Here is a 12,280-nt window from a genome sequence, read left to right as displayed (position 1 = left end):
TAAAGGAGATTTTTGTTTCTGAGAAGGGAAACAGCGGGTGGCATATGACACCAGTCTCTCTGCTTTGTAGTTACACCTTGTACATTTTAGGGACAATTTCATCAGCCATTGCTTAAGACTGCATGACTGCTTTGTGGTTATTTGATCCCAGTGAAAAGTAAATCATAATACTTGTCTGTTTTATCAAGGTGGGCTTCCATGGTGACTCAGGGGTAAAGAATCTGCCTACAGTGAAGACTGAGGTTCAGTCCCTGGGTCGGGGAGATCCACTGGAGAAGGAAATGGCAACCCACTCCAGTACTGTTGCCTATGAAATCCCACGGACAGAGGAGCCTGGCGGGCTACCGCCCATAGGGTCGCAAAGAGTCAGATACGACTGAGCGACTAAGCAACCACAGCAGTCTACAACATTTTATCAAGATGCCAAAGCACGCTGCCTCCTATACCTAGCAAAAACTGGGCGTGAGATCTTTTGCTGCGCTCACACGGCTTCAAACCTGCGGGGCCGGGGGGTAGACAGCCGCAGCGCACAGGCCAGCTCCTGCACTCCGACGCTTGGCCCTGGTCCAGAGTCCAGCCGCCAAAACTGTGGCTTCCTGGTGTGCGGAGCAGGCTGACAGGGATGAAGCAGTCAGCACTCAATGCCACATGCCCAGAGGCCCAAGGACACGGGAGTCCACTTAGCACAGACACCCAGACCTGGGTCACCAGGTAGATTAAACCAGACGCCCTGGAGCGCAGCGCCCATTAGGGTGCCCAGGATTCATCTCCCTCCCTCAGGGGTAACTGTTCTCAGGATCACATCTTGTTTATTGCCTTTTAAGGACATTTTCTCATTATCGTTTGCAAAGGATTTAAAAGAATGCTATGCTTTGTGAACAAACGTAACACCTGAGCAGTAGGCGCAGGAGTGGACTCACTTGTTTGCCTTTCTGAGCCTGAAAGGCGTAGCGGTGCTTTCCTGGCCCCCTTGAAGTGTCTGGTCACAGCTGCTTGCTTCCTTCCATTTTCACGTTGTGATCTGTCGTCACAATAGCTCCAGTGGTCCCTGGGTGCTGAGTGTGCAAGGGTCAGGGGATTTTTGCTTCCTGGGCTGATTTAAAATGCGATGGGAAGGCCCTTAGATGTTTGTTACTGGTGCTTGCCATAGATGAAAAGCAATACTAAAACAAGTTTCTCTAAGCCTAAGAAGGATGACTGTTCTCCAACAGAAAGTCCGATTCTTTAAGAGACGATTTCAGTCTGGTCAGAAGACCCAAGATGGAAGGGTCATCACGGTTGGTGTCTTCTGAGGCCTCTCCCCTTGCTTGTGTACTCCGTCTGCTCCGTGTCGTATCATCTTCCCTGTGTGTGTCTGCATCCTAACAGCTCCTACAGGGAGGCACCAGTCATGCTGGACAAGGGCCATCCTTACGACCCCATTTTAACTTGATTGCCTCTTTAAAGAGCCCCCCACTCCAAATACAGTCACATTCTGAGGTGTGGGGAGGGAGGCCTGTGGTCAGGCCTTCAGCATATAAATTGCGGGGAGGGTATGCAGCTCTTCCAGTAACTTCCAGTGGGTGTTAGCTACTTAGTACATTTCTGTAGGTCAGTTTATTGACTAAGAATACATGGAGTGTTGTGTGTGAGGGTGTGTACATCATACCATGTCTGTGTGTCAAATGTACAGAAAGTCACTCCTCTTGAAATAGTACAGGTTAGCAGCCTGGGTGTGGCTATTTGCTAAGGCATCACAAGATTCTACCCTCCATCTGTGAAATAGTGTTCTTCAGTCGCTAGCTTGTGTCCAACTCTTTGCGACCTAGTGGACTGCAACACTCCAGGCTTCTCTGTTCTCCACTGTCTCCTGGAGTTTGCTCAGACTCATGTCCATTGAGTCGGCGATGCTGTCTAAACATCTCATCCTCTGCCACCCCCTTCTCCTTTTGCCTCAGCATCAGGGTCTTTTCCATTGAGTCCACTTTTCTCATCAGGTGGCCAAAATATTGGAGCTTCAGCTTCAGTCCTTCCAATGAATGTTCAGGGTTGATTTTCTTTAGGTTTGACTGGTTTGGTCTCCTTGCAATCCAAGGGACTCTCAAGAGTCTTCTCCAGCACCACAATTTGAAAGCATAAGTTCTTTAACAGTCAGGCTTCTTTATGGTTCAACTCTCACATCCATACATAACTACTGGAAAAACCACAGCTTTGACTATATGGACCTTTATCAGCAGAGTCGCTGCTTTTTAATATACTGTCTAGGTTTGTCATAGCTTTTCTTCCAAGGGGCAAACCTCTTTTAATTTCATGGCTGTAGTCAGGATCTGCAGTGATTTTTCAGCCCAAGAAAATAAAATCTGCCACTGCTTCCACTTTTTCTCTTCTATTTGCCATGAAGTGATGAGAGCATGAAATATGGTCCTAAATTTAACAGATAAAAGTGTACAGTGTCACCCGAAATAGGAAGGATGTGGCAAGTACACGAGAAAGCAGAAGAGATGAAGACATTAACAGCTACTCCTCCAGTTAGGAATAATGACTTCTTTGCACAGCAAGTTCAAGTGTACCTAAAATTGTATTAAAATCAATAATCTCTTTACATTAAATTTAGAGTTTAAGTTTTATCTGAAAGGTTTTCTATAACATCTCTGCAGCTTGAGGAAGTACCCAGAGAGCTACTATGTCAGATGTGGCATACTTGTGGTTGAGGGTGACTTGTCTTTTGAATAATTGACTTGTGTAGATGATAAACCAAAGGCTCCGGAAGAAGAACTACAAGCTTGCATTTTGAAAAGGAATTTTTCATTAGAATATGGCTCATGTACACAAGGAGAACTGTTAACTTGTTATTCCTGTAGCTAAGTTATGAGAAATGAATTTTCTACCAAGTTTAGAAATTCCTTGATTGTTTGAAATTTTCATCTACAATATTTTAAAGAACACTTATTTTGCATTTTGTCTTTCACGTTCTTCTCTCCTTTTAAAATCCAGCTCATGGTTTTTGGAATCTTTCTGTGCCTGGATGCGTTTCTCTATGTGTTCACCCTGCTTCCTGTCAGAGTCTTCCTGGCCCTATTCAGGCTCTTCACCCTGCCTTGCTATGGCCTAAGGTAAGTTTAAGATGATGAACTATTGTAAAGGTTTAAATTATTTTTGCTACTTGTGCTTAATAATCACTTGGATAGATTTTTTTAGAATAGGAATAACTCATTAAGTTTCTTTAATACTTTGGCCCTTAATGCTGTTTATCTTTGTAGTGAATATTATATAATATGCTTATTTAATATTTCTACTTTTTATGTGTACTTTTTTTTTTTCCAAATAGTTCTGAACAAGAACTTTGTTTTGGCTAGGTGACAAATGTTAATAATGCAGGAGATTGTGTGTGTGTGTGTGTGTGTGTGTGTGTGTTTAGTTGCTCAGTCGTGTCCAACTCTTTGCAATCCTATGAACTGTAGCCTACCAGACTCTTCTGTCCATGGAATTCTCCAGGCAAGAATACTGGAGTGGGTAGCCTTTCCCTTCTCCAGGGGATCTTCCTAACCAGGAATCGAACCCAGATCTCCTGCGTTGCAGGCAGATTGTTTACCATCTGAGCCACCAGGGAAGTATAGAAAGGGCCCAGTGTGGAGGGTCAGGACCGACCACATGGCCACTGTGCAGGCTCAGCCTGTACTTTTATTTTCTTCATGTCCCCAGCCTCTTGGGCATCGTCTGTATAAAGTGAGGAGCAGGTTCTAGGCTGGGAAATGGAGGGGCGGGTAGCATCAGTAGCCCTTACGGAACTCCCCCTGCGGGCTGCTCCTCCACCTCATTGGAGAGCCACCGTCTTTGTGGTCTGGCAAGCCTTACCTGCTTACAGGTGAGACCGGTCTCCCTCTGATTTGTGAGAGGGGAAAACCCTGAAAGGCATTGTCCTGGTGGGAAGAACCAGACAGCCTGGCCTAGCAGTGATGAGCTGATGACTCGTGAGCCACTGCCTGACTTCTTTCAGCCTATATCCCCGTCCTCAGAAAGCGGGTATTTAGCGCCGGTATCTTTTACTGCAAAGATTGAGAGATGTAAAAAGAATACCCAGTGTAGTGACAGGAACAGATACTAGTTTCCTTCCTTCCTTCTCTTCCAAAACTAGGAACAGGAAGATGAAAACGTAAAGCTTACATGAATCTTGATGCTTTATTGGTCTTGAGGTTAGAGATCGGATTTTACAGTTTTTCCTCAGTACTTGTATCTCCATGCCTCTACTCTGTGTAGTCCCTCTGTGTAACATTTTTACAGTTCTTAGCACAGTTGCCCAAGTTGCATTTCTAACATTGCGTCACTTTTTTAAATACATTTCATTCCGAAAAGTTTCAGAATACTGAAATGGATAATAATATGTGAAACTTAGCTATGAAGTAGGTGATTCTTCCATGGGTATATTAAATGTATAATTAATAACATTATTATCAATAACCACAGAAACTGAGTTTAATATACAATATATCCAGAATTATAGGTTGTTTTCTTTTCAAAGACTAAAGTCCTGGAAGTTTCTCTTTTAGTAAATGAGTGTGTACTTGGTATTTAGTAAGTACCGAATGACATTCAGCCTTTTTGAAAATGAGCCTTAATCATTTTAGTAAGGAAGAAATCCCTCTGATATAAATTAGAAGAATTTATTTATCATGATATTATGATAAGAGTAAAAACTCCTTTGCAAGATTGCATGGAATAAAACAATTACAAGGATTAAGATCACATTGTTGTTACATGTAACACTTTATACTCTTGTCTTACTCTGCTTTGAGAATGAAAGAATTATGTTTTATATTTTATTAAGTACAATTAATCAAATGGGAAAATCTTTTTTAGGAATTTACCATCAACTTTAAGTGATTCAAGTACTTGCTTTATGCTTTTGGAAGAATTTTTAAGAAGGCCTTATTCATACCAGGAAACCTTTTTGGAAGACATCTGTAACATTCACAAAGCCTCACCTTCTGTACCATCCCTATTTCTTTATCACCTTTGGGAGCTCAATAAAGTCATGGTTATTTCAGTTACCTTTTCAGAAGAGCAGAAAAAAACAAAAATCTAGTAAGACATTACTAAACAGAAGTCTTCATGTGTGATTGTGTAACAAGGATGAACACATGGAAAGCTGGGTAAAGCCAGGTGAGGCTGCCTCATGCCATATATAGATCTTGATGTCTGCTCCATGAGCCAGGTTGCCTCTAAGTTATTCTCAGCTAGGCAGTGTGAGGCACGTTCCTGCTCTAGCTGTCTTTAAGCGTGTTCTGTGTGGCTGTTGGCGTGATGAGGCAAAGGGTCAAAAGGCTGTGTGACCTAAAGACCCCTTCCTTCTGGAGGGGCTCCTGGGGTCTCTCAAGCCCTCAGTGGATGTGCACGGGATGAGTGAGGAAGGGGACTTGCCGTGTTCCCAAGGGCCTCTGTTTCTCGGCTCTTATTTGAAGAGCCGAGTTCTCGCTGCGGCAGAGGCATCTAGACTGTGTCTGTGTCCCCTGGGGGAGCAAGGCTCCAAGGTCGCCTAGAGAAGCCCTTTGGTGTTTGTTCTGGAAACGGGGAGAGCTGTTGGAGAGAGCCAGGACGCCTTTAGCCCTCTGCTCCTGGTGGCTTCAGTGGGTCGATGGTCCCTGGAGCCAACCTTTTCTAGACCTTTTCAGATTTTTTTTTTTAGCCTATAAAATAAAGATGATAGCTTTCATATATTACTCTAAAATACTTTTTAATCTAAATTAATCTGAGTGACATTTTGAAGCAGGATTCACGTCTGTTCTGTTTTCACTCTCTTGCAGCCAGGCCGACACTAGATGGCAGCCTGTCACCCTGCTGCAAGGCGCCGTGCAGTTTTCCTGGGCAGAGGGGTCTTGCTGTTTCTGCAGTTTGGATCCTCTGAAAAATTACATTTTATGCCGTCACTTATATTTATGTATATACCGTGAAGCACAGTTAAAATGGTATAACAGAACGTCAGCATTTCTAAGCACTCCATGAGCATAGGCAGATCATACAGAATATGAAGACCCTGCCTCCCTGTCTCAGTGCCTTAAGTGTGCTTTATCAGAATGGAGTACTTGGCTGACAGTAACATGGGCTGCAGTCCATATTTTCTTTGAGCAATTTAGAAAGCAAAGTCTTCTGAGCATTATTTTCTTAAAGCACCTAACTTGAAATATTTGAAACTTAAAATATAATGTAAAAAATTGTATTACCAAAACTATTGTTAATACTAAGTCTAAAACCTTTCAGATATTTTAAGAGTATATGAATACATTTTCTCTTTTAGAAAATTATTAATCAGACAAGTTTTGCCTTCTTTTTCTTCCAACATTCTATTCTGTTCAGGATTATTTGATTTTTCTTTCCTGTGGCTGTATCATGTTCCATCTTTTTCAGCAAGCAAAAAGTGCTCTTTCCTTCAGTCTGACTTAATTTTTTCGAAGAGTTAAGAAATGAAAAAGATCAGCAAAGAGGTCAATTGTATTTTTTTCTATTTCCTTTTTCTCACACTCCTGTGTTTTAGTTTCCTTTCTGTTAAAAAAAAAAAAAAAAGTTAGGGACTTCCTGGTAGTCCAGTGGTTAAGATCCCACGCTTCCAGTGCCGGGGCACAGGTTTGATCCCTGGTCAGGGAACTAAAACTCACCTGCCTCTAGCTGCAGCCCAAAACAAACAAAGTTATTGTCTTCCTAGTCTCTTAGTTCTTAGAAATTATACCCAAAGAGTTGGGGAGGGAGGAGAAAGGATATTTGTCAAAGTGGTTAAGATGCTGGCATGAACACAGCAGCAGTTCGCAGGCCCTGGTGCTATGTTGTTGGCGTCCGACAGTGGCCGAGGGCTGGCACGGCCCTCCTTTCAGAAATGGGATCGGTGCTCTCACCTCCTGTACGTGCAGTCACATCTGGCAGTCACATTTGTGGGGTCTGTGGAAGCTGACAGTCTTCCAGGTTTTCTGCTTTAGAATGGACTCTTTGAACCCACTTCTGAATCTTCCATAAACCGGCCACAGGGTTTGGCTTGGAGGTTTTATCGGCCCTGACACAAAGCTGACTCGCTGCTTTTCATTCATTCTGAGGCCACTCCGCAGCCCTTACGGAGGCTGACCTGTATTGTGGCTGCTCCGCTGGCGGGCACTTTGCCAGCCTCTGACCCTGTGAAAATATTTTTTTATTTTGAGATGTTGGCAGGGTAATTTTTCTTGACTCTGTAGTTGTATGCACGTTATCTGCAAAGGGTGCACTGCTTCCGTAAAACGTTTACACCCACCCTTAGCAATTTCAAGAACACTTAGGTGAAAATTATTGCTAACGAATTAACAATCTTGAAAAATCTTTGCCCTTACATACCTTCTTGTAGGTTAAAATAAATGCATGCAGGTTCTCTAAAAGCCTATTGATTTATGTATTTCTTCCCTCTTTCTCAGGTAGGGTAGTATAATTTTGGAAAAACATTTGAGAAAATTCTTGAATTAGGATAATTTTTTAAATGATGAGATGAAAATGAGAATTAAGTTTTGGTTTATTATATGAGATGTCTTTGTTTCTTGAAAGAATGAAAGTATTTTGTTTTTAGAAAAGTAGACTGTTCTACAGTAGCTACATTATGCTAAATGTAGCATAATGTGCTTTATGCTAAAGAGGTATCCAGTGTTATTTTTCCGAACTTATAGAATAAATAAATAATAACAGTTGTATGTGTATTTCTAATTTACCTGGCATTTTTATGAATCCTTTTTCCCCCTCCAAGCTGTGACTTCATCTTGTGTTTTAGAACCCTCAGTCTTGCTTGCGTTAGAAGGTGAGCAAAGTTGTAGAGAAAAACGATACTATCTGGTGCCAAGAACTGCTGGTTTTGAAAACTTTGCTGTGATATTTTAGACAGCAGTGAGTGTAGGTGAGGTTTAAGGTAAATGCTGGAGTATTTTTCTTTTAACTATTAGAGCAAGTAAAATGCGTGCGAGTAAATTTTACTGATTCTCCCCCTGGCTTTAAGCATATCTCTTATTGGAAGCTTCAGGTACCTTTCTGTTTTTGAGGCAGTGGTAATTTACCCTACAGAAATCTCTCTCATCTGAAGAATTAGGAATTTCAGATGCTTGAGCGTTTCTTAACCCGTTGGGTTTCCTCCCCCTGCCTTACCTCCTCCAAGGTAGTTCTCCCTGAAGTGAACTTCACACACGAATGTGCACACACATGAGATTTTTCCTCTTTTTAGACAGAAGCCTTAATCTCGACCTGAGTGATTTGTGCTACCCCTGTCATGCTCGCATCACTTCTCCGGCAATCAGGGCCGGCCGTCATTGCCCCTCCCCGGCAGGGCCTCCGTGCTCGCTCGTAGAGAGCAGGGTCTCGTCAGAGGGTCTTCCCACCTCAGGTGCCGTCCCCTCCTCCTCCTCACCTTGGCGCGCTCAGTAGCGCAGCGACATTACAACGTTCTCTCTCTCTTTCTCTCTCGTAAATCAGACCGAAGGGAGGAGCACTCTCACTTCCTTTGTAGAGTGGAATGTGGTGTCACAGGGACGCCTCGTGGTGAGTAAACCCTGATTTTCCTTCTATTCTCTTGGCCAAATTGACATCAGTACAAACAGATATTGATTATACTGAGAGACAGACATGACTGCTCGGAGATGGGCGCCTCGGAAGATGAGAAGCAGACGTGACTGCTCGGAGATGGACGCCTCGGAAGATGAGAAGCAGACATGACTGCTCGGAGATGGGCGCCTCGGAAGGAGCGAGCCTCCTCATCCTGCCGTGGTGACAGCTTTGTCCACATTTGTGCAGGAGTTGAGCAGAATCTCCCCTCACCTGGGAAGATCACTTGATAAAATGAACTTCAGTTGCACGTGTTGTCTAGGTTTGACATCAAGTCCTTCACTCCCCACGCCACATCAGTTCCTTCACCTGAGCTTAAGTTCCTTCGGTGTGAGCGGTTTTTATTTTGCATCATCCAAGCACCAAACATAGCTTCATCAAGCCAGTGCTTTTTTTCCTAGTATAGTTTGGAATCATTTTAAAGCCCAAGAAACACTTTAGTCATTCAGTTTAAGCATTTGTAATTAATTTTTCTACTGTCTGTTGCAAAAACTTAAGGTGTTCAATTTTCAGTCTTCTAAGTAAGGAAAACCTCTTAATCTCAATAGTTTATTGCAGTTTACTTTAAAATTAGAAAATGACTTCTCTTTCAAAAATGGACACCATTTTTGACTTTTCACATTTTTCCAATAGTCCTTTGTATTTCTTCATTCTTTCAGTCATACCATGAGCAGCTAGAAGCGTTAAGAGGGAAAGAAAGATAGCTCCAGCCTGTGTATTTTGTGATGAAGTGCCTTGTGCTGGTGCCTTGGCATGTTCGAACAGCGATTTGAACATGAAGTAGGCACAGGTTACCCTGGTCTCGTGGTCACGGACTCTGCCGCCTCTTTCCTGGTCTTCCTGTTCACTTGTTAGCTCACGCTTCAGTCTTAGTGAGCTGAGCACCTCCTGCTGCACAGGGTGAGGAAAACCCTGCCACTGACCATCTTCGTCTGCTCCATCATTCTGTTCGCCAAGAGTGCCCTTGAAGCAACGGGGTCCTTTACTGGGTAAATGTGCAAATCCAGGGAAAGTATTTGAATGACCAAAAGATAAAATTTAGAAATGCAGAAAGTTTAATTTCCGCAAGCGTGGCTTAACCTGAAAGTTTTAAATGATTTTAGGTTCTGTTGAATTTCTTGGTTAATAGTACTTGTCTTGTGATAACTGATAGCCAAGCTATAAATTAGATTAGCAGGTTTTTCACTTTGTCCAGCAGCTTCCTCCACTTGTTTATGTGTTTGTGTGGGATTTTCAGCATTTGCAAAATGAATTGTGAGTAGCTGCTGTTTAATAGGCATTTATAAGGAAGAGGTTCACCCTGAAAGCATTACTCAGGAACCAGTTCAAAGCTGATCGGCAGGGCTGGTGGATAAGCTTCCTCTGGAGTTGGAAACGTGTATCACACGGTCATCCACAAGTGTCCTGCAGAGAAGGAAACAGAGACTGGCGCTGGCCCAGGTTGTTTTCACCAGGTGAACTCACTCTGGGTTCGATCTTACTTCAGAGAGGCTGTGATGCCACCTTAGAATTATTTTTCTTCAGTTTTTGCAGCTTTCCTTTTTCACTTGCAGGGACATTTATATGATAGCAGGATCCTTTGTTTCTGAACAGTTCTGCTTCTTTTATTTTTTATTTGAATAAATCTCTTTAATTTTTAAAATCAGTCATCTCCATAGCAACCAGTTATGATGTACGCAATGGAACATTTCCACCAAAGCAGAGAGTGCACAGAAAGCAGCGGATCCAGTGGAAACAGTCCTTTTTTTCCCCTCTTTCTTTTTAGAAACAAAGAGCAAAAATTGTAGCTATATTTGGTATTTAGCATAGTCATTTTTCCAAATGAGATGACAGTACAGTGATAAATTATACAGTATTAAATTATGCTGAAAGATCAAACATGCTGAGTTGCTGATTCCTGTGAGTTTAAAAAGTTCTTTTAAAGAAATGTCTAGAATAGTAGGCAGGAGTGAGAAATTGCCCTCTGGAGCCAGAGGCCAAGAGTCAGATCCTGGCTCTGCCACTTGTTAATCCCAACTGCAGCTGCAGACACGTTCCTGATGCCCTTTGGGAGATTAGGGTGGTGATGGTCCCTTCCTCTTAGGGTCTCATAGGGTTTCTGTGGAAGCTGAAGGAGAGAACGTACGAAGTGCCTAGAGGGGCCTGCCACACAGGGCCTGGGGATTGTGGCGTGTTTCTACAGTGCTTCTGCATTTTCCCGACTGGGTTTAATCCTGGGCAACAGAAAGCTAAGTTAGAGTTGTTTATGCTAGATTTTGAACTTAGTATCGTCTTGGTTTAAGCAGTGGAGTATTATATTATTTGAGGTTATAGCTTTTCAATGTTTGATTCAGTTCAGTCACCCAGTCATGTCCAACTCTTTGCAACCCCGTGTACTGTAGCCCACCAGGCTCCTCCATTCATGGGATTCTCCAGGCAAGAATACTGGAGTGGGTTGCCATGCCCTCCTCCAGGGGATCTGCCTGACCCAGGGATCGAACCCAGGTTTCCTGCATTGCAGGCAGACTCTTTGCAGCTGAGCCACCAGGGAAGCCCCTTCCTTCTTAGAGAATATTGTTCCACTGTTGCAAATGTTTATAAAGAGACGCAACTGAACATATATCTGTTAAAAGTCCCTTCATCTCTTAAAGAACTTTGGCTGAAACCAGTTACGCCATTCTGTCCTAAAAGCTCTACAGATTTCTGCTTTAACTAGTTACCTAAAACCTTTTGGTGCTTAATGCAGACTCACTAATGCCATCCTGCGTTTGCTCCTGTCACGTTCTTTCACTCATAAAGCACAGCCTCCAGCGCTTAAACAGAAGGCCGCGAGCGATGTGTGCGTTTCAGTGTGTGCCCATCTGTGCCCGCACTTCTGCGGGGACGCGGGCAGGCGCTCCTGGCTGATGCTTCATTTGTGCCCCAGCCGCTCGGGGGGACAGACAGTCCAGGGGCCCAAGAGTGTCCGCATGTCTCCTTTTCTCATGATTTGCATTAGAAATGTTTACCTCCAGCTCTTGACAAATACTTATCTCGGTGTGGGGGGAGGGGGCAGCGAATTCCCTTGAGAGTTGCACAGCCCTTGGCAGAGTTCTGTGCTCTGGGCTCAGTGTCCGAACTAAGACATAGCTCACTCCGGATTTCATGGGGAAAAACAGGGCTGCGTCTGCGGGGAGAGAGAAGAGCATTGGAGACAGAAAGGGACAGAGAAGTGATGGTAGAGATATATCAGCCTTGTCCTGGAGGCAGTTTTCCCCAAGATTTGAACTTTCACTGCTGAGAAGAATTCCCCTCGTCTCTTGCGCCCGTCTCAAGGCCCGGGGTGTGACCTGGACCGTCCTGACCCATCTCTGCATCTAAGCTCGTTGGTTCAGCCCAGGGTCATCCGCTGCTGGCCCTCCCTGGCCGCAGTCTTCACAGAGTCTGCCTCTTCGGGGCGTTGGTCGGGTTCCGTGTTCTCTGTGATGAGACTGGAAGCCGTGCCCAGGGCACATTGCTGAGGTCCTGCGTGCCTCACCGTCACTTACAGCGCACGGTGCTCTGGGCAGCGGTTACCCGTCCTTCTGAACCCAGCAAGGATCTTTGCAAGAAAAGCACCCCTGATCTGAATGTGTCCGAGGGCTCAGCAGGAGTTCAGGGAGTAGGTAGCCAAGGAACAGCCAGTAAGTGAAAGCTCAGGACGCTGGCGGCCCTTCAAAAGTGAGGCCACCCCTTAGTAGGAGCCAAA

At 44.0% G+C, this 12,280-nt stretch overlaps 1 protein-coding gene across 1 annotated transcript in view; it reads left to right on the top strand.

Annotated features, from left to right (window-relative positions):
* The window catches only part of TAPT1 (transmembrane anterior posterior transformation 1), a 59,989-nt gene that overhangs the window by 26,041 nt on the left and 21,668 nt on the right, over positions 1-12,280 (top strand). Inside the window, exon 3 of the mRNA XM_070372732.1 lies at positions 2,974-3,092. Within this exon, the coding sequence (XP_070228833.1) occupies positions 2,974-3,092 (119 nt within the window). The remainder of the gene's footprint in view (positions 1-2,973; positions 3,093-12,280) is intronic.

This window comes from Bos mutus, chromosome 6 (genome assembly GCF_027580195.1).
Source record: "Bos mutus isolate GX-2022 chromosome 6, NWIPB_WYAK_1.1, whole genome shotgun sequence".
In the NCBI taxonomy this organism is placed as follows: Eukaryota; Metazoa; Chordata; class Mammalia; order Artiodactyla; family Bovidae; genus Bos; species Bos mutus.
The sequence above is the reverse complement of the archived record's forward strand: the minus strand, read 5'-3'. Positions and strand labels throughout refer to the sequence as shown.